Source organism: Camelus ferus, chromosome 11 (assembly GCF_009834535.1).
Source record: "Camelus ferus isolate YT-003-E chromosome 11, BCGSAC_Cfer_1.0, whole genome shotgun sequence".
Classification (NCBI taxonomy): domain Eukaryota; kingdom Metazoa; phylum Chordata; class Mammalia; order Artiodactyla; family Camelidae; genus Camelus; species Camelus ferus.
Window position 1 is genome coordinate 67,031,321 of NC_045706.1, and position 22,558 is coordinate 67,053,878.

The following is a 22,558-nucleotide window of genomic DNA, read 5'->3' on the forward strand; positions in this document are numbered from 1 at the left end:
ATGTTTGTTGAATGAATGAATAAACAAGCAAAGTGAATGCTCATCCCTGCCACAGACCATCAAAACGGTACTGCCTGGAAATCCCAAGCCCACATTCCACCCGACTCTACACTAACCATGTGGGTGACCTGAGCAGGCCTGTGTGCTTCTCTAAGCCCCAGTTTAATCATGAATAGAAATGAGGGCAATAACACAAACCGCAAAGGGTTAGTGAGTCAGTAATGAATTATACCCGAACTTTGCAAGATTGAACCATTAAGGAAAATTGGGCAAAATGTCCATAGGGCCTCTCCATATTATCTCTTACGACTACATGGGAATCTACATTACATCTCAAAATTAAAAGTCTAACGTTTTAAAGAGGCTATTGAGATTAAATGAGCTCACTTTCTCAAATAAGGAACACACAGTACAAATAGGACAATGCTCAGCCCATGAGATACACTCAGTTAAATTTCCCACAAAACCCACTGGTCCCTCCAACTTCAGAGCACAAGGATGGGTCCTCGTGGCCAGAGGCCACTGCACCTCAAGCTAACAAAGCTAATGGTCCCCACTTCTTAGTGTCCCTGTCACCACCCTAGGTTTAATTTTGTATTTGTAATATTTTTCTTTTTATTAAATGGTACCCCCCAATTGCATAGCCTTCAGGTCACCAAAATCTGACCACAGAGATCATGATGGCAGCCCTTCTTGGTGAAACAATAAAATTAAAAGCCATTTCCACAAGAACTCTGTGTAAATCTACTAGGGAACTTCATCCTGGACTGAGGGGAAGAGGACTGGGGAGGAATGGGCAATCTGGGGCACAGAGAACCATGGGCCACCTGTCCCACGATGGACTTTAGTTTCAACACTCACCCTCCAGGAACTTCAAAATACACACAGACAGAGTGCTATGGACAAGATTTGTTTTCTTTTTAAAGAAATCCCTGACTCCCTAGCAGGTCTTGTTTCTACCGAGACACAAATGGCTTATGTGTATAATGTTTCACAAAAACCCTAAAATATTATCACCCCAACTTGACACATGAAGACACTGAGGGATAGAAGTTTATCACATTGTGCAACATTAGAGAGAGGACACGTCAGACACCGAATTTAAACCCAAGCCCCCGCTCCAGTCCTTGCACTAGAAAGTGTGACATACTGACCCTTTCCTGCCCTCTCCCTGCAATAAATCTCTGAAGAGTCTTTTCTGTGCCACCTGGAATCACAATCACATGAGTTTTCCACAAAGAGCTATGCCACTCCTTGGAGGACGTATCAAAATCTAAAGGGTTGGAATGGGAGGAGAGATTTGCATTTTCTGTTTCTCAAAGGAAACATGGCTTTAAAAGAAACTGAAAAGGACTTATCTAGTCTAAGGTCTCAGTGTGCAGAGAAGGAAACGGAGGCTCAGAAGAGATGAGGAAAGAGCCTTATTAACATATATTGCCTGAGTGCAGCACTAAGCCAGCCCTGGGCACTGCTGGGGGAGGATCTGGGAGGCCCAGGAGAATGAGTGTTAGAAAAAGGAAAGAGAAGAAGCATACAAGACCCTGTCTCTACATCACCATACCATGGAGTTCCACCAAATTACCCAGTATGGGTGCAGTCAACATTGAGGTGGGCTAAACAGGTTATAGAAACCTGGAAGTCTCAACCACAGTGGAAATTCCAACATTTACTGTGCTTTTTTCCCAGTTCAAGCATCAGCTCAGTGGATGCTCTGTACCAGGGACTACACGAGGCCTGGAGTTCTCCCAAATACAGATCTCTATTACCACGTGTGCAAACCACATAAAGGCCCACCAGAAGAAAAGTGCCCACAGATAAGATGGAATTACTGAAACTGAAAGCAGCCAACCAGCATATATTACTAGGAAAAATGGTGCTGCTAGAAATGGACTCATGGACATAGAAAGCAAACTGTGTTTAACAGGCAGGAAAGGGGGGATTAACAGATACACATTAATAAATATAAAATACATGACAAGGACCTACTATATAGCACAGGGAACTATATTCAATTTCTTGTAATGAGTTGTACTAAAAACAATATATAACATATGTATATACATATGAATATGTTTATAACTGAATCTCTGTTGTACACCTAAAACTAACATTGTAAATTGACTACACTTCAATAAAAAATAATTTAAAAAATAAGAAAAAATAAAAGAAAATTGTAATCCCCTTAGCTGTAGGTGGTGGGGAATTCTGGTTGCAAGCACGAAGTCCACTGTATCACTCCAGCACTGACTGAACTCTTTCTCACCATCAGAGAGTTACTTGGTTTCACTGAGGTTACTTTTCTCTCCTGTGAAAGGCAACAGTTGCAACTAATGATGTATAGAATCTCATCATTCACAAGTCCAACAATTAGTGAGAACTTCCCATGGGCCAGGCTCTAGACAGATGAAAAGGTAGGGTCCCAGATTTATTCATGCATAGAAGAAGTTTAAGCCATAAAGACATTAATTCTTCCTGTTTTGATAGACAGATTCAATGCAATTCTGATTAGAATACACACCAGATTTTTCCTGGAATGTAACAAGTTAATTTATGATCAGGAACAGCCAAGAAACTTCTTTAGAACCACCACTGGGGAGGGGTGGATAGATCATTCATTTCCACTGTTCTTTCTGAAGTGATGAAACGTTCTGGAATAATAATGGTTGCACCACTGTGAATATTGCAAAAGCTGCTGAATTGTACCATTTAAATGGATGGACTTCATGGTGTGTGAACAATATCACAATAAAGCTGTTATATGAAAAAATATTTCTCGACAATTATTTTTCACTCTATACAACTAGTCTGCCCCACAATTTAAGAAAAACAAAAAACCGAAACAAACCAAACTGTGCCAGGAGTTCTTTAGGACTGCAATGTCCCTAGGTCTCCAATGCCTCTGGTGGTACAGTTCCTGTTAACACACTCTAGCTGGGCTGGACTAGTTAGGGACTGTAACTGTATTCCTAAAATCGGCGGTCACGTGTTTCACCCTGGGAGAGGGAAGGAAGGAGGATGTCCCAGCCTCATGCCTTCAATTCATTTTTAACTGAACAAAGCCCTGCTTTCAACACTGTAATCCCTCTCACTATAAAAACACGTGACATCAACAAGCACCACCATCATAACACCTGAAAGTGTTCAAGATACTTACCTGGGGCAGAAACACTGAGGGAGGAGACGGAAGCTCGCTCAGCACTGGCGCTCCCTTTTCCCGACTTCACCAGGAGAAGCTGGGCTTTACAGCTGGAGACTCTCAGCCCGGGGAGCAGCGCCCACACCTCTGAGCTTGTCCTCAGGGAGCGGAAAAGGGAGAGGAGGGCAGCCCCGGGGTCGCGGGGCAGGGAAAGCGGGGGCGGGGTGACGCTGGCTGCAGCCCCGCTCGGAGGCCAGCCCCAGCCCCAGCCGCCCGCCCCCGTCCGGGTCCGCAGACACCGCCCGCCCGGGATACAGCCCGCCTAGGGGCGGGGACGGGTCGGCTGCCGAGGAGAGGAAGCCCGGGAGGAGGGGACTCGCGGGCGGGAGAGGGAAAGGGGACGCCAGCAGCGGACTGAGTGGAGCCCGGCTGGGGCGAGAGGCGGCAGGTGCCCACCTGGCCCTGGACAGGTGTGGCCGAGGCGCCTGGGCAGGTGGCGCGGGCAGAGGGCCCTGGCCCAAGGAATTCAGCTGAACACACGCTGACTCGCGCCCTCGCGGGCTGTGACACGCGGACCGCCCTCCCGCAGCCGCCTGACCGCTTTTCCGGGAGACCCCACCTTGCACTTCAACAGCCAGAGGCCCCAGCCTCGGGAAGGAGCCAAAGGCCTACCGGGCGACAGAGCTGAGAAGCCTTTGGGGCTGATCCCCGTCTTGGAGCTGGGGCTTATAACCCGCGGTCCAGCTGGCACCGACTGCGCATGCACAGGAGGGCCAGAGATCCTCTTGGTTCTTTGAGAAAAGCTGAGGTAGCAAGGGAGAGAGAAGATGGGAGAAGGAGGAGAGGAGGGGAAAAGTGGAGGGAGACAGATGGACAGGAGGAGCAGAGAGAAGGGAGGGATCTGGAGAGGGAAGGGTAGTAGTGGAGATGGAGAGAAAAAGCTTTACCTCTGGGGGCACCCCAAAGGAGGAAGCAGTCCTGCCTCTGTACCTTTCTCTAACCCTTCAAGACCCACAGCTCAAGTTTTACCTCCCTGGTCCAGCCCTCCAGCCAAGGCCTCTGCAGGACCCCTACAGGGATCACACCCGTTGCCCCCACGAGGAGCTGGGTTTCCTGTTGCTCTGGGAACCAAGTACCCGCAAGTGTTGTCGCTCAGAATTACCTTGGGAAGAGTACATATTCCCCTTTTACACGCTGGGAAACAGGTAGGCAGGATCTCTGCCTTAGCTCCACTGTCCCAGGTGCTGGGCTGGCGGGGAGCGGGAGGTACAAATCAGAGCCCCAGACGGAGCAACTGCCTTATTGTTGGTGCATAGTCCCCATCCCTACTGAGTAAACCACACCCCACCCTAGAGGAACCATCAAGGGCTCACAGTAGGTCCCTGGGTGTGGGAGAGCTGTCCTCAGTTCCAGTGCCCAGCTTGCTAGGTAGATAGGAGTGTTACCGAGTCCAAATTCATACTCCTCAGTGCAGGACAGGCCAGTAAGTTGGGAGACCAGGTGTTGGGGCATGGAATAGCAAGTTTCTGTAGACCTAGATGACAAACTAATGTCCTGGAAAACCATCTCCCCAAGTCAGAATGCAGGCTCCTTTCCTAAGTGCTTGGTTGCTGCAAACTTCTTGGTATAGGAATTCTTTGTTGTTAGAATCCTTTGTTCTTGCAGCTATCTGCCTGGGTCAAATCTCTGTAAACCTCCAGCAAAACAAACGTTATTTTCTATTCTGCAACATGTTATCTTTATATGAATGGAAAAGTGTTAAATACCCTTAAAAGTCAGAGCCTTCAGAATAGGCTCTCCTGTATATTTTAGGCTTTAGGCAACATTGTTTCACAAGCAAGATGAAGCCTAGGAGACAGAGCACAGTGTTAAAGTCAAAGGAACAGATATAATATGGAGTCAGATTTGTTCTTTTCTATTATCGGGGCAGAAGACACTTGAGGATTTGAATCCCTTTAAGTTAAAAATAAGTAAAACTTTAAAGGAATTTACATACATAGGTGGGAATGTGCATAGCATATCTGGAAAAGCACACAAAGGATTGTAAACAGTGACATCTCCAGGGAGGGCTGAAAGAACAGAGGATGAGGGAAAACTTCTTTCACGTGTATTTTTGTGCTCTGTTTCAATTTTTTAACCATCTGCATGTATTTCTTTTTCAGTTAAAAAAAAAGTGTAATGGAGCAAAGGAGTAACTAGCTCAGCAAATACAGCTGTGAAGGAAAAGCCCAGCTGGGCTAACGAGCTAAGTCACAAATCTAAGTGTGATAAGTGTAGGTTTACTGATCTAAGTTCTGCTGGGCTAACTCATAAATCTGAAGTTTAGTGTCAGTTTACTTGGCTAACAAGCTAACTCGTAAATCCAAGCTCAACAAGTGTCAGTAATGTGATCTGTTCCAAATTGATAAGCTCCAGTGTACTGATTCCTTGCTTTTTGTTGTTTGAACCTTATTGGCTAATAGCCCCATACTTGTAATTAACCCTATAAAACCTCATGTGCATGTCTTGGAGGTGCTCAGAGCTTCGGAGCAGAAGCCCCTCTGAGCCCGCCGGCATAATAAATCTGAGTACTCCAACCCTCTGAGTGGTGCTTGTTTCTTGGCTGGCCTGTCATTTCCGTAACACAGCAGCCATGGAATCACTGAGCCATCATGTTTGATTTAAGCCAGGAAGCATTTATTGACTCTCTCCTATGTGCCCAGTGCTGTTTTAATTCTTCTTTTTTTTTTTTTATAAAGTAATAACATGCTATCCCTTACCGCTGCCCAGGGCTGGTGGAAAACCAACTGAGTTTTTCTTGAGTTGTTTTCCAAGGTGTAGGGATGAGTTATAAACAGAACACATCTTCAGGGCAAAACAGGCGGAGTGGTTTTCCAGAAGGCCAGATAGCTATGAAGAGTTTTCAATAGAGGCGCCCAGACGCTGAGAGAGAAAGCCTCCAGGACTCTACAAAAAGCTGCCCAAAGTGCCTTCTCCATGGCACTACTGAAATAGGAAAGAACAAATCTGACTCCATATTAGATCTGTTCCTTTGACTTTAACCCTGTGCCCTGTTTCCTAGGCTTAGTCTTGTTGGTTCTGCACCTTTTGTAAAACAATGTTGCCTAGAGCCTGAAATATACAGGAGACCCTATTCTCAAGGCTCTGACTTTTAAGGATATTAACACTTTTGCATTCATATAAAGATAACAAGTTACAGAATAGAAAATAACATTTGTTTGTTGGAGGTTTACACGGATCTGACCCAGGTGAAGAGCTGCAAGAACAAAGGATTCTAACAAAGAATTCATACACCAAGTTTGCAACAACCAAGCATTCCCACTTCCCCTTTTTAATATAAGAGCCTGAATTCTGACTTGGGGAGATGATTCTCCAGGACATTAGTCTACCATCTTCTCAGCTGGCTTTCCAAATTAAAGTCTCTATTTCTTGCCCCAAAACTGTTCTCCTGATTTATTGGCCTGTAATGCACGAGCAGAACAAGTCTGGACTTGGGAACACAAACATACATTGAAAGTACCCATTTGGTATATTAAATGACCTGCTTCCACATGTCTTCCTGATGTTTTCTTCTCTTGACCACTCCTGCTATGTTTATGAAAACCCTGTCATGTGGACACATTTGCATCTCTAGCCACTACCCTTCCAGGTAAGAACTGATGCCAAGAAAGCAATGGAAGTTGCAAGAAGTTATTACCTGGCCATAAAAGAGCAGAAGTGTATTCTGGCTGATGTTCAGGAGCAGGATAGGACACCTGACAAGATGTCATAAGTTGGATAAACAGCTGGGCACCAAAGGAGAAGCTTCTAAACTTCCATGAGGGACTTGTTGGATAGGAAGGAAAAGTCCCAGACTATAGCTCGGATCCCACCAAGAGCTTCCTGGGCGAGGCTGGGCAAGTCATTTAAATTCTCTAGGCCCGTGCTGTCCAACATGGGAACTACCAGCCACATGCAGAATTATGAAGTTATTCTGTAGCCAGACAGAATTATAAATAAACATTTTATTGCAAAGGCTCAGCACATATAATGTTTAAAAACATTATTTATTATCTTGCCCTAAAGAGTTATTTTTGTATGTCTAGCTTTCTGTGGTTTGTAATGCTTGCGACTAATGATTCCCTTACAGTGAGGTATTTTGAAATTATAAGATACTGGACACAGTACCCTCATATCACAGTTGAAAAAAACTGATCCACATAAGCAAGGTGATCTGACTTAGTTGTTATGAGCAAGGGCTCTGGGGCCAGCTTGCATGAGTATAAATTCTCACTCTGCCTCCAGGGGGTTCTGTGTGAATCTTGGACAATCTATTTTTGTTGTTGTTGTTGTCGTTGTTATTATTTGTGCCTCTTTTTCCTCACCTTTTAAGTAGCGAGGAATATGTAGACTCTATCTCCTATTGTGTTGGCAGGATTAAATGAGTAAACGTCTGTGCTGCCCACTTCCCTGGGTTTCAGCATTCTCCAGGCAATCAGTGTCAAACTCAGAGGCATTCTCCACTGTCTTCGTCAGTCTGGGATGCTGTAACAAATTACCGTGGGTTGGGTGGCTTAAACAACCAGCATATTCCTTATGGATTGGAGGCTGAGATTTTCAAGGTCAATGTATCTGGGAGAGAATTGCCTTCATGGCTCGAAGATGGGTGTCTTCCCACTATCTTCATGGGCCAGAGAACATAGAGAAGCAAGCACTCTGGGGCCCTTTATAAGGGCACTAATCCCATTCATGAGGGCTGTATTCTCATGACCTCATTTTATCCTAGTAATCACCTCCCAAAGGCCCCGCCTCCCAATACCATCACCCTGAGAGGTGGGGTTTTGACATATGGATTTTGAGGGGATGCAAACATTCAGTCCACACATCGGCTAACTCTCCCCAATATGCAGTCATCAAACCTGTAGCTAATTTCAAAGTAATGTTTATATCTCTCTGCCCATTTCCATTCCTACATCCACTAACACTGAAGCCCTGTTATATTTTATTCCTTATTTTTCTGGTAGAGATTTAGTTGATTCCTCTAACTCCAATGTTCTCCTCACTCCAAACAGTCTGCTTAACAGCCCTGCCAGGTAGGTCTTCCTTAAAACACCTTCCCACTTCACCTGGTTGTTTTTTAGGTGTAAATCTCAGAATTCTCTCCACACCCCATCCTAGACCTTTAATCCCTTACACTACCTCTCACTATGTTATTTTCCTATTACCACTGTAACAAATTTCCATAAGCTTAATAGCTTAAACCAGCACAGATTTGTCAGCTTATGGCTGTGGAGGTCAGAGATCCAACACATTTCTCATTGGGCTAAATTCAAGGTAACAGCAGTGTTCCTTCCTTCTAGAGGGTCTAGAAGAGAATGTTTCCTTGTTTTTTCTTTTCCAGTTTCTAGAGGTCACCCACCTTCCTTAGCTGGTGCCCCACGACTTCCTCCATTTTCATGGTCAGCAGCCTTTCTGAACATTGCCCCATGGCTACACCTCCCTCTGATTTTAAACTCAGCTGGGAAATATCCTCCATTTTAAGGACCCCTGTAATTACATTCAGCCCGCCTGGACAATCCAGGCTACTCACCCTATTGTCTCATCTCAGGATCCCCTTGTCCCATCCCACTCAGGCATTATGTATGTGGCTGTGACACTCACCTTGTGTAACATTTCCTTTCATGAGCAATTTAACGTTCAAGGCACTTATGAATGACTTTTTGATTTTCTTCCTTAGCCTTTCTACATTCAGTGTGTCTGGTGAGATTATATGAATCCTTTTTATTTGTGGCCCTCCACTAATCTTTAATAATGTATCATGGGTTTAAAAGGCTAATAGACAATTTAGAAGACAGAAATCCTCTAAGATTTTTGTCCTAAGTGGAGAAACAAATGATGGTGTATCCAAACACTGCTCACAATAAACTATTCAGTAAAAACTCAGCACTAAACAATACTCTGCTATAAGACAAATAAGCTATTAATACAGCAACACAGATGACTCTCAAAATAATTACACTGAATGTAAGATGTCAGACAACATAGAGTAGATACTGCATGAATCCATTCATACAGGGATCTTGAAAATGCAAACCAGTATTTTGTGATAGAAAGCAGATCAATGGTTTCCAGGGGAAGAGATGGGGAGGGAGGGAGGGACAACAAAAGGCAGGAGAGAAGCTTTGTGGGTGATGGGTATGTTCACCGTCTTGAGTGTGGTCATGGTTTCTTGGGGATATACTTATGTCAAAACGTATTAAGCTGTACACTTTAAACGTGTGAAAATTATTTTGCCAAGTATACCTCAAAGCTGTTTTAAGAAAAAAGACACTTCAGTCCTGATCCACCTCAGCGCCTGATTGGTGTGACATGATCAGTATCTCACCCAGTCTGCCTAACGGGAAGGTAGAAAACCTCTCACGGAAGATAACATATGGATTTTTCACTTGCAATGTCTGCCATGTAATAAAGAATTTCTAGACATGCAACATGTCAAGACTATATGACAGATAATATGAGAATAAGAAACATTAGACAAAGGATGCAAACCCCCAGGTGATGAAGGCATCAAAGTTACCAATAAAGGCTATAAAATACTTTTAATATATTCAAGAAAATAAGGAAATTATGGGAGAATAGATAACAGGGTAAAGACTTTCACCAGAGACATATACTGGAATCTATTTTTAAGAAAAATCAAACAGATACTCTAGAACTGAAGCTTTCAGCTGTGGAAACAGGTAAACAGAGCTAATTAGGATCCCTTTTAAGTAAAACTTTCAGTAATGCCGGGTAAAATACAACAACAAAAGTAACACAGAGCTAACTATGGAGAGAGAAGTTCCCAGGTGACAATAAAAGAAGACACATAAAGCCCAGTGTGGTAATCTTGTGAGCTGATGCCACCGCACCCTGGAGGGAAGGGGTTTTAATCTGCACATAAATAGGGACACAATGTCCATTTCTGAAAAAGGGTCCATACCAGATGTAGAAGACTCTTCCTTTATATCTATATAGTCAGAGACAGAGATGTAAAGTGGCAGCAGAGGTCACAGTGACACAGGGCCCTGGGCCAAGGAGTGTGAGCACCTCTGCAAGCTGGGAAAGGCAGGAAGATGAATCCATCCCAACAGCCTCGGTGTGGAAGGTAGCCTTGGCCACACGTTGGTTTTAGCCCACTGATAATGACTTTGCACTTCTGCACCCTAGAACAGTGAGACGATGCATGTGTATTGCTTTAAGCCACTGAGTCTTTGCTCCTTTGTTACAACAGCAATAGGAAAGGCACTCAGGAACCAACATGAACATGAACCACAGGCTGCCTGCTGTGCTGGCAGCAAGTCCTTTGTCTCTGAACCTGGGGGAGTCTCCTGTCTTGTGGCAGCAACCAAAAACTACCTCATGCTAACTTGGCAGCTTGCAGAGGGTCAAATCTTAACCCTGCACAGTTCTTGATATTTAGTTAATAAAAATAATGGTGTCATCATGGATATTTTTCCATCTTTTAAATACCCTTCAGTCTTCTAATAAAGCTACTTCTAATTGAGAGACCGTGTAAATAGTTTTCAATCTTAATAATAAATAGCTGAGGTTTTATTTGCTTACTTAAATTATGAATGATAATATTCACATTAGTAAAAGTTATTAAAATCAACATTGTTTAATGAAAATATCAAGTTTCTTTTTGCATGAACATGTATTAACTACAGGAAATGTTCCATACTTTGTTCTACAATTTAGTGGTAGAGTCTTAAAGAATATTTTCCTCAAAAGATACTATGGCGAAGGGATTTCTTTTGGTGGAACAGTTCTTACATCAAATCTGGTGCATGGCTCAGGCCACTGGGAACTTAGAGATGATAGAAATTAGGAGGCATTATAAACACAGAATCATTTTTAAAGGAATTAAAAAACTGGATGTGTGAAAACAAATAATCAGAGAATATTCTGGTGAAATAAAAGTATTTTTTCAGCTTAAGCAAGACACGGGGTGAATAAATCTAAAATGAAAAAAAGCACCCAGAAATTAGCAGCGAGTCATGCATGCAGTGTGACTGATCAAAACCAAGTTGTTTCCAAACCAGTGTGCAGGCTTGAAGCCTTCATGAATCAAGTCTGTGTGGCACCAGGCCACCTCGAATACATGTTGATGAGGTATGTATAAGCCCTTCACCATCCCAGCTCAAAGCCCACACATGAGCCACAAGACCATCACCTACACATCTGCAAAACACACAGCATGGTGAATAACACTTTTCTTGTTCAGTAGCCGGTGGCAGGGCACTGTGAGCAGACAGAGATACAGGGGCACAGAGACACAGAGGTACTTCCCCTCGCTCAGCTGATAAACTTCCATGCATTCCTGGGTACAGGATTGTCATAAAATGCACCAGGGATTGATCCTCCTTCTAGGAAAGGAATGGTAGGGCTGTCCTCAGGTTTGAGCAAGGGTGGCCGGAGGATCTCAGAAGAGCTGTTTCAGCACAACGAATAGAAATTTCGGCCACCGTGAACACGAGAGACAAGTCTCCTGCCATCCCGGTTGGCACTTGGGCTCCTGACAAAAGCTGGGCTCAGTAAAGGGTTGAGCAGAAGGCACAGACCTTAGGGATGCCCCAGCAAGAGACAGGAGGTAGGGCCTGGTTTATACTGCTCTGGGTGTATCCCAGCCTCATCCGAATACGAAAACAGAAATTTGCAAAACAGCAGAGCTGGGATGGATCACCTACTCCAGACTCCTCACATTACAGTTAAAAGGGTGGCAGCCCTGAGAGGCAAAGCAACGTGCTAAAGGCAGAGCGTGGAAGTGGCAGCGCCAGATAAAATGCACCGTGCCAACCCCTGTTCAAGGATGCTGACACTGAGTATGGGGCCAAGGTTTCCAACGAGGAGAATGAGACAGTGTAAATACTTTGTTCCCCCCAAAACCCCAAATAGTTTTTAATGGCACAAAACTCACCTTAACTAGCTCTCTTCTGAGGGGGCTCTCTTCTGCTTCTTCGTCTTTCTGTCTGTCTCCATTTCTCTGTCTCAGACACAAACACATACAATTTTGTGAAAGGGGACTTCCTGCCATACAAAGACAGACTTCACATCTTCAGAAAGACACTTAACAAAGCACATTTCTGAATTCAAGTCTTTGGGTGAGGTCTGGGCAAGTGGCTTATTTTCTAGAACAATCGGTGGTTCCAAAATCAGGAGATCATCTTCCCCAAAGGAAGAGTTCTGGTCCGTGTTGATGAAGTTGGGGATGTCACATTTCATGAGCCTGTTTGGCTCCTCCTCTGGCCACCTGCTGCATCTGATGGCTTCCTGGAGCCGAATATCACTGTCAACGGCTATGGTTGGGATACCAGCTTTGGCCTTGTCCAAGTGGTCCACTTCATCGACGTAGCAGTGAAAGAGGGACCTAGATTCGTCATTGCCCTGCCAGAGAACACCTTGGGCACCAGCGGCCTTCCAAAGTCTGACACAAAGCTGTTCAGTCTGAATCCTTTCTCGGGAGACACTACATTGCAATAAAGAAAACCAAAATAAAAGACCGCTCACACTCTAGCTCGGTGACCTGAAGAATCATAGTTTTTGCCATCTACTGAGTGCAAATCCCTGCACAGAGCATGCTGACAAGCACTGGAAGTGAGAGACATCACTTCTGAACACATACAATTAAACCCAAGGCAAAAGTGTCAAGTGAGGACCCTTGGACCATCCTGAAAAGACATCGCTCCCTTAGAATCTTCAATATTGGTGCATCGCACCCCAGTGTTTCTCAGTGGGACATTCAGATCATCTTCATCAGAATTAGTTAAAGTGCTTCTTAAAATGCAGAATTCTGGTGTGCACACACCCAGTCTCCAGAGGTAGGGACCGGTAGTCTGTATTCATAGCCACCAAGATCACTAAACATGCTCAGGTTTAGCACCGCGGTCTATATCGGGTCACCTGAGCATCGACAATGCTGTCTCACGGGGTGGGGGGTTGCCATGTGTGTCAGGGTGTTGTCCTACCCACGTGTCTCCCCTGATTCCCAGAACTGACAGTGCAGCCCCATTGGGCAAGAAATACTACCATTTCACAATGCATACACAGGGCGCCCGACTGATAGATACAATCAGTGATAGGAGAGGGGACAAAACTCAGGTTCCTGATCCCTTGTTTCACTTACTCTGGGACAAATGATCAATTCAAGGGTAATAAATCAGTGAATGAGTGAATAACATGACTCTTGTTAGTCCCACGAATGCCTGGAAGAGCGAGCCTGGGCACACTAAGAACCATAACAGCCCATCTACTTAATTGCCATTCTCCCCAGATTTATGGAAAGGTTACTTCCACCCAGGCAGTGACCCCTGAAGGGCAAGAATCATGTCTGAACACACTCTTAAATCCAGAACAGAACCTGACAACAATCAGGCTCCTGAGTCTGTGTTTAGCGAGTGTGGAATCTCAGTAATTTCAGCTCTTAGACCTTGCCTTCCCATCCCGCCCCTCACGATATGGCCCTTATGACCAGCTCTCCCGGGGCTGGGGCCACGGATCCCATTTACAGGACTGGAAGAATCTGATCATGTAAACCATCCCCCAGATTATCATCAAGAGTCACCTGCATTTCAGGGATCAGTAATCCCAGAAGCTTTGCAGTTCAGGCAGCTGAGGCATTTTTATATCAGCTCTGTCTTCTACTGTGACGGCCTGGGTGACATCAGACAAGGAATTCTCAAAAGCCTGAGCCTTTCCTTTCAGGAATAATCTAATTAAAAAATCTCATTGACCACTCAACAAATGTGATGTGAAGATCAATGATTTACACAGGAGTACAACATTTACTAGGTGGTGGATTTAGAATCAGAGAAAAATCATTTGAGAAAGATTGACAGAATGTAGCTTTAACACGAATTTAAGTATTCTTACTTTTCAGTAAATCATCTTCTCTCCCACTTATCACTTCACCCAAGTTTAAAAGATGTTTGAGAACAGGGATGAGTGTGCCAGCACTCTGTGACCCAATAAGCTAAAATGTCACCTAGGAAAGAGGGGAGTAACACATTTTTAAAAAGCATGGTGAGGATGGTGGGGTCATCCCCCAACTCCAGACTAACAAGCTCTGAGTAATAGCTTTCCTGCCTGCCTGGGGCATCAGCTGATGTGAGAACCCACCCAGAAACCTCACTGGTCAGCAGCTCTTCTGTAACACAGGCTACACTTTCTCAGAATTAAGAATTGGTTCCAGTAACCCCTTCGCTGAAGAATAAAGACAAAGGAGAACAACAGAGTTCTGCCCCTCCCCAGGGGAGAGCCCAGACCTTGGGCTGCATGCACTGCACCCTCCTTCCAGGAGAAGGATAAACTGGAGAAGGGCGTCCTGCAAAACTGAGGCAGCAAAGGTTGAGATGGGAACAAATTGACCAGCTGGCCAGGGACAGAACCCTCTGTCGCTGCCTTGGCGGCTGCCTCCGCCCCCTCAGCACATCCTGCCCACCTCTGGTGGTTAGGTTGTCAGGGAAACTGTGCTTTGCAACCTGGGGCAACAGAGGCTGCCCCAAGCCAAGCTGCGGGGGAGATGGGAGCTAAACCACCAGCTCCCAAGCGGCAAGCTCCATACCCCGCCAACACCCCGCCGCCCCCGCACCCTACCGCACCCCCAGGGCAATATGACCCGGAGAAGGGTGACCTGGGAACGAGGGGCAGCAGAGGCCGCCCCCACATCAGGCCTCCAGAGAGATGGGAGCTTATTCTCCAGCTCGCCAGGGGCAGCCTCCCTCTCCTCTCCACCCCCTGATCTCACCGCACCCACCTCCCAGGAGCAACCTGACCGGGTGTGGGGTGTCAGGCGAATCTTGGGCGGGAGAGGCCGTCCCCAGGCCAGGTAGGGGAGAGGAGAAGGAGTGGCCCCATTAGGCGGGGCAGAAAGCTGTCGCAGCTGCCCATAACCCTCAACCGAATCGCGCTGGCCTCCCAGGAGCAAGCTGACCTGGAGACGGGCATCCGGCTTCTTTGGCAGCAGAGGACGCCCCCAGGATTGGCCACGGGGAAGAGGAGAGCAAATTGACAGGCTCTGCGCTGCAGGTCCTCTACCCCCGCCATCGCCACCACTGCACCTTAAAGGCACCGCCCAGGGCGCCCCTCTCCCAGCAGGCTGAATGGGACAGGTGTGTCTGGTGATCTGGGGCAGGAGAGGCTGCTCCCACACCAGGCCATCGGGGATACTGGAGCTAATCCACCAGCTCCCCAAGGCAGCCCCCTCCCCCCTCAGCAGCCACCAGTCCTGCCCCCTGACCTCAGGGTGGCCTCCTCTAGGGAGCAGGCTGACCTGGAGATGGATGTCCGATGAACTTGGGGCAACAGGGACCGCCCCCAGGGCAAACCATGGGGGGAAATGGGAGAAAATGGACCAGCTCCATAGGAAAACCTGCCTCTAATGCCACCACCACCAACGTACCACGCCCGCCTCCCGGGGACAGGCTGACTAGGATACATGTGTCCCGTAACACAGGGCAACAGAGACAGCCCCCAGGGCAAGCCAAGGGGAAGATGGGAGCAAATGGGCCCCCTCCCCCGCTGCAGGCCCCTGACCCCCGCCACCCCTGCACCCTGACTACCCTGCCTCCCTCCCCCAGCAGGCAAAGTGGGACACGGGTGTCCCGGGACCTGGCGCACCAGAGGCCGCCTGCAGGCCACGCGGCGCAGACATGGGAGCTAATCCACAAGCTTCCCAAGGCAGCCTCCCTATCCCAGCAGCCACCAACTTACCAGCCCCCTGACTGCACCGCACCCATCGCCCAGGAGCAAGCTCACCTGGAGTCGGACCTCAGGCAAATCTCCTGCGGCAGAGGTCGTCCCCAGGCTCTACCGCGGGGGAGAGCAGAGCGAAATGACCGGCTTCCGCGCAGCAGCCCTTCTACCCCCATGGGCCCCGCAACTTAATGGTACCGCCCCCACTCCCCACTCAGCAAGCTGAGTGGCACAGCTGTGTCCGGAGACCTGGGGCAGCAGAGGCGGCTCCCAGGCCCAGCAGCCAGGAGAAGGCAGCTATTGCACCAGTTCGCCAGGGGCAGCCCCGCTCCGCCCCTCTGCCGCTGCCAAAGGCCACTGACCTAACCGCCCCACATCCCAGGAGCAAGCTTACTTGGAGTCCAACATCTGGCGAATCTCTGGCGGCCAAGACACCCCCAGGCCAGGCTGCAGGGAAGAGAAGAAATCAACCGCCTTGCCCGGGCAGCCTCCCACCCGCTGCTGCCGCCGCCGCCGCCCCAAACCATTGCACCAGCCTCCCGGCGTCAAGCTGACTGCGAGGATGTGCACTTGCCTTCTGATCCTACCCAAGTACCTGATCACCTCCCTGCACCCCTACACTCCCTGCACCTCTGCACCCATGCCACTCTCTGCACTTCTGCACTCCCTGCACTTCTGCACCCCCGCATCCCCTGAACTGCCTGCGCCCTCCACAGCCCCTGCATCCCTGGCACCACTTACACTTTTGCACTGCCTACACCCCTGCACCCCTGCACCCCTGCATATCCCACACACCACCTCTTGGGCCTGTGGCAGAGTCTCTGCTGTTAGACCAATGCACAGGGACTCACATCTTTGCCAGTATATGATGCATCAGTGGACGTCTGGGGTTGGCTGCAGGAAGGTACATGTTCCCGGTCACTAGCTAGGGCCACTAGGGTGATCTCTGTGAGGTCACCCAGGACGGGCTCAGAGATGCTGTTTTCCGAGAAGAGAGGAGTTGAAACTGGTCTTGAGGGCAGAGCTGTGCTCACCAGGCCATCCACGCTTCATGTTTTACACAGGGCTTGGGGGAGTGAAATGGATCTGGCCAAGTAAGACCTGCCTGCTGTGCGCCCAACTCAGTCCTGGGCTCTGAGGCAAACCCACTGGCTCCCACCATCAGGGCCGAGTTTGGGCACCTGAATGGTCCCTTGGAGGCATCCCATCAGTTCTCAGGAAGAAGTCTGGCTGCTTCCAACCCATGGCCCTCCCTCCCACTGTGCTGGCCTCAGGAAGGTTCCTTATTTGGGGAAAAAGGCAGCCAACCCCCTACCCCACCCCTCACAGTGCTCTCACCCAGGCTGGTGCTTTCTCTGCCCTTCAGAGTCTGGAAAGCCATCCCTCTTCACTTATGTCCCTTCTGAGATGGACTTGCTTCCACTCAATTCTAGGCGAGGATGCACCATGGAATGCACTGGGTAAGAGCACCAAAATAAATAGCTTCTTCTGTGAGGATTTCTGTTTATCTACTGGGGCTGGGCTGTGTGTAGTTTGCTACAGCTATTGGTGTGAGAAGCTAACGCCAACAGTGTGTCCTTGTTTTCATCTCCCCGCTGTCTTTGGGTTTTCCATAGACACTCCTGAGACATTTCCTTCTTTTAGTTTTATTCCTGTTATTATACAGGGGCCCTACTGACATGGAGGTAAGGTATTGGGGGACCAGGACACAGCAGGGCATCTGTAGTCCTGTGATTATTTCTCATTGAGCCTGTGCCCTGAGCTGTGACATCCACAAGTGTGTCTCTTTCCCCCCACCCCAATTTGGGTGACACAGAAGGGATTTCCCTTCCCCCAGGTTGGTTAGGCTCTGGTAAAATAATTTCTCATTTAAAAAAAAAAACAAAAAAACACAACCCCCCACAATGGAACAGAATGTTCTGGGTGTATTTCAATAGAGATATTTTCTCCTTTACTGGCAGGAAGCATGAGGGGTTCTTCTCTGATCTTCACTCTGAGAACAGTGCATGGTCCTGGAGGTAAAATGCATGTAAAAGAGCAGAGGGCCCCTCTGACTGGCCCCCTGGAGTTGTCACACTCAGACTTCCCCACGCTGAGCCTCCTGATGGTCACAGGGAGCTTTGAAATCTGCCTGCCCCAGCGGGTCTTACAGCAGTGTGTTCTGCCCTGGGAGATGTGACTCTCCAAGCCTGCCTGGCTGCCTTTCTGGGTGGGGAGCAGCTTTTTCCCTCAGTTTTCTGGTGGATCTAAGAAGAGCAGTGGGTTTGCAGCTTCTTAAGCTCTGGTGTTGTTTTCAGGACAGAAGGAGCAACTTCTGAGCTCCTCACAAGCTGGACCAGAGGCTGGAAGCCTCCCCTCCTCTGCCTCCATGCAGACAATCAGTGGCTGTGGTTCTAGCCGACTTTCTGAAGATGTGGATTTAAACACACATATCCCAGCCCCCACAGGAGCACACAGTCCCATAAATCCCTATAATTTCCACTGGTAACTACGGAGCTGATGGGGACATGGGTTTCACGGCTGCAGAGACCTGACTGCACGACTTGCTCCGTGGAAAAATAACGTGGTTGTTCTGGGCCTTGTCTGAAGTGGCTCGCTTACCATACCTGGTACATGGGAAATATAAAATAAGTACTAGAACCTCCAGTTTTGCTCCCTCCAGGGCCTTCGAACATAAAAAGCAATAAGTGAACTCAGACGGCCTAGTCACCACAATGAGGTCCAACCAGCCTGGCTCTCCTGAGTGACGGGCACTGACTTGCACCTTAACTCGGAACAGTAGGAGAACCGCCTTCCTCTAACTGGGCCTCTCCCCACACCAGGCACGCCCTCAGCTGAGACGGGGCCAACTCCCCCATTGAGGTGTGTGCTGGTGGCTTCAGTGTGACCTGGCCCTGCCGGGACATGAACCTGCAGTGAGTGAGGTGGAGGGTCAGGAGGAGGGGAGTCCCTGCTGGGGCAGCAGGGGGCCCAGCAGCACCCTGCCCAGCCTGGTGTCTGGGGCTCCCCAACACCTCCTACGGCCCCCGGGTCAGCTCTGGTCTGGGCCACTCCACGCACCCACCCAGTATCTTATCATTAAGTTCCTTTTTGGCTTTTATCAGCCAGAGGTGGCTTCTGTTGCTTGTTCAGTGAAACAGTGCATCGGGAAACCAGACTATTTCTAACATCAGTAAAATACCAACCTCGGTCAGCTCGCCAGCAGACTGTGCAGCACAAAGGCCTGCACAGGGCTGTGCAAATGCCTTACGTGAAAGGTCCTCATCATCTGTCATCAGAGATACAGAAGCTGGTGGTTCAGGTAAAACCTCAGGGAGGGATTGAGGAATCCAAAGCTGGTTGGTTTCAAAGACTAACTGGTTGGAACAGACCCGAGCTGTGGTCAGAAACCTGGCTCAAAGTCACGCAGACTCAGCGCCATAAGTGCCGGGTGGGGCCAGTGCTGTTCCCTTCGCAGGCTCTCGTTTGGGAGCCACTGTAGCCCCTTACATGCAGCAGGGAATCCAGCCCCCTTAGCCCTCATCCTGAGTGTTACATGACACAAATGCTGGGAGTGTTTAATTTTCATCTTTGTTTAGGGGGACGATGGTGGGGCAAGAGGAGACATAAATTCACACTTAGTGACACCAAGTCACAGCCAGTACCTCCTCCTCGGAGAGCTATGTGCTCCCACAGTGGTGGCTGGGGGCTGGGCAGAGCCCCTCTGCTGGTCCCAGAGGGAATCGCTCCTCTAGCTGTAACTGATGGGTTGGACAACCAATCCAGAGGGGACAGAGCATCTTTCCTGGGAATTTGGAACTGACACACAGAAATCAAGTTCACTCATCTGGGGATTGGGAGGAGGGTGGAAATCAAATGAAACAGAGCAGGAGAGAAAGTTACAAGTGAATGAGAGAGAGACAGAGAGGCTGAACTTGTGAGAGCAAATAGTGGGAAGGAAGGAAAACAATCAGGGGACAGAGGAATTCCAGCTCCTGACTGTCTAGTCTGTCCCAGCCCATCAACGACCCTGCAGGGATGGTTAACATCATTCCAGTTTTGCAGATTAGGAAACAGGCTGAAAGAGATGGGGGTTGGCTTCAGGTGCACAGTTAATTTAAGTGCCACTGGACCCCTCACTTCCCACTGCCTGAAGGCACCATGATCCTCAAAGGGACCCTGCTGTGCTGACAGCCCAGCACCCTGATCAAAGGGCCTCTGCGGGAGTGGGAACCCCTCTGAGTGTGGAGAGTTCCCTGCACCGAGATGCCATGCATCAGCCGGCTCCCGCTCACCCCAGGTTAACGTCTCCCCAGCTGTGCAGTCTCCCGCACCGCTTCCCTCCCTGCCAGGCACCCCCATCCTTACCACCGAGTGTACTGCAGGAATTCAGGCACAGGGATGCCCAAAGCAACACGAGCCCACCGGCTGTACAAACAGCAGACTCCCAGCCCCAACTGGGCTTCATGGGGATAGTAGGTGTCCTCAACTTTCATGTATCTAAGGCAATCTGCTTCTTCAGCTGGAGGCTATAGAGAAAAATAAAAGGTCCAAAACATCATTCAGTGAGGAATTCCTCCAAGGACCTGACTCCAGAGTCTACAACCAGGTGTGCTGGCCGCTCCTACCCCCGGACTTGGGGTGAAGTGATCAGCACAACCCCCGGTGGCCCAGCTCCTCGGCTTGGCTGCCCAGAGGGGGCTGGGGGAATGGGTAAGGCCAGGGCACTCAGGAAGAGCACAGAGGCCCTGTCCTCACCCCTCCACACTTGTAAGCCCTTCCCCAAATCTCAAGGCATCGGACAGAGAGCAGCCACCACAATAAGGAGATGCCCCCATCTCTTCACTCACTCCTGTCAGCTCACTTACATGCTGAGCATCCACTGGGTCCCAGGACATGACACACAGGATGGCCGATGGGACAGACTTGGTCCTTCCCCATGGACCCTGTTCAATCTGATGGAAGAATGATCACTCATAAACGGTTTCTCAAAAGGATACATAGACCAAAGACAAACTGCAGAGTGAATCAAATTTTAAAATATATATGAAGATCCCCCAGTCTCCCGGCTGAATGTTAACAGCATAAAGCAAAAAGATCTTGCCTTCGATCACCAAGGAATTGGTCACCCCCTCTCAGGAGGAAAGGAGAGTTATTCTTTGAGCAGGACACAGAAGTTGTCCATCAGATTGGACCAGGGCCTCTGCATTCATTCAGCAATTCTGTATAAGCTCCTACTACGTATGGGCATCTAGTAACTAGACCCATTCCCAAGGCCCTTGGGCTTTATTAGTCAACAAAATACACATGACTCCCCATCACTGGGGGCTCAGAATTTTAGCAGAGGAAACAGGCAGCATGTTGGAGGTAGCAAGAGCTTGGGAAAAAAAAGAGTGATATGAGCAAACTCAGGTGATGGTGGTGGGGTGGGAGGCAGGCAGGAGGGAATAAGGTAATCCTGGCAGATCTCACGGAGTAATGAACTTGAAGCAGAATAGATCCGGAGGAAGAAGGAAGAGCCGGAGACAGAGGCCCCCAGAGTGAAGGGGAGAGTGTGGGTGGAGGGGCAGAGCACGCTGGGTCCTAGAAGACTTTGGGACGACTTTGGCTCCTAATGAAATGGTGACTCTTTTAGTGAGTTTTGATGGGATGGGTGATGTAGTCCAATTTATGCTTTTGTTTTGGTTTTTTTGGGGGGGAGGGTAATTTATTTATTTTAATGAAGGTGCTGGGGATTGAACCCAGGATCTCATGCATGCTAAGCAAGCGCTCTACCACTGAGCTACACCCACCCCCTCAATGTATGATTTTAAAGGCTCCCTCTGACTCTGTGTGGATGAGAGATTGTAGAAAAGCAAAGATGGAAGAAGGAGGCTATTTGGTGTCCAGGAAGGGGCTGAAGGTGGCTCCTAGGAGGGCATGGAGCAGGGAGTAGGTGGTTAATGAAGACAGAGTAGCCAGAATTTTCTAACAAGCTGGATTTGCTGTGTGTGTGTGTGTGTAAGAGAAAGAGAGAGAAACAACATGGTTCCAACATATGTACCTGGATAATGGGAGTGATGTCCTCTCCATCCACAGTGGATGGGACAAGGTGGGGCTGAGCAGGTGGAAAGGGGCTGGAATCAGCTCAGTTCTTCAATGTCATGGTTAAGGGTTCTTATTAGATATTGCCACAGAAATGCCTAATAGGTAGAGTCTGGGGTTTTTTTTCTTTCTTTTTAACATTAAAAAAATATAATTTAAATCTATTAATTGTATTATGTAAATTAATTTGGAATTTCATTTCATGCCAAGGTATATGTTATAATAGCCAAATGGAAAATGTATCAGAAAAGGGGAGAAATGAGGGCTTTCACATAAACTGACTGTCCATAGCGTAGGTAAAATTTCAATAAAACCCGTCTTCAGGGCAAAAACCTCATCTTGGTGTTACATAAAAATAAACGAAAAAGGACTATGTTGAGGTATCATTATTTCATGTTATGTAATAGCCCCAAACAAACACACTGTTTAACTATGAGGCTTGTAGAAATACTATTTGCTTTATTCACATAAATACAAAAATGCAGAAAAGTTCTAAGGTAGAATAAGCATCTTAGTGGAAATAATAGAGATCTGAGCATTTTACATGATATGTATGGACTGATTCAAAATTTGGAAAAGTTATTTACATAGTAGAACATATGTATGAATGTGAAAGCAAGATGAATGAAAGAAAAAGAACATGAGTAT

The 22,558-nt window shown here is 47.9% G+C and overlaps 1 protein-coding gene and 1 long non-coding RNA gene across 2 annotated transcripts in view; one reads left to right on the forward strand and one right to left on the reverse strand.

Moving 5' to 3' along the window:
- Positions 1 to 13,166, reverse strand: part of LOC116666870 (melanocortin-2 receptor accessory protein 2-like) — a 44,758-nt gene extending 31,592 nt beyond the window's left edge. Inside the window, 5 exon segments of the mRNA XM_032490540.1 lie at positions 3,809 to 4,037; positions 7,501 to 7,660; positions 12,075 to 12,546; positions 12,549 to 12,623; positions 13,127 to 13,166. Coding sequence (XP_032346431.1) covers positions 12,146 to 12,546; positions 12,549 to 12,623; positions 13,127 to 13,166 — 516 coding nt within the window. The 3' untranslated portion in view covers positions 3,809 to 4,037; positions 7,501 to 7,660; positions 12,075 to 12,145.
- A 4,081-nt stretch (positions 13,167 to 17,247) lies between these two features.
- Positions 17,248 to 19,897, forward strand: LOC116667336. Its single transcript, XR_004324236.1, has 3 exons — positions 17,248 to 17,307; positions 19,224 to 19,228; positions 19,863 to 19,897. It is a non-coding gene; the product is annotated as an uncharacterized LOC116667336 (long non-coding RNA).
- The last annotated feature ends 2,661 nt before the right edge of the window (positions 19,898 to 22,558 follow it).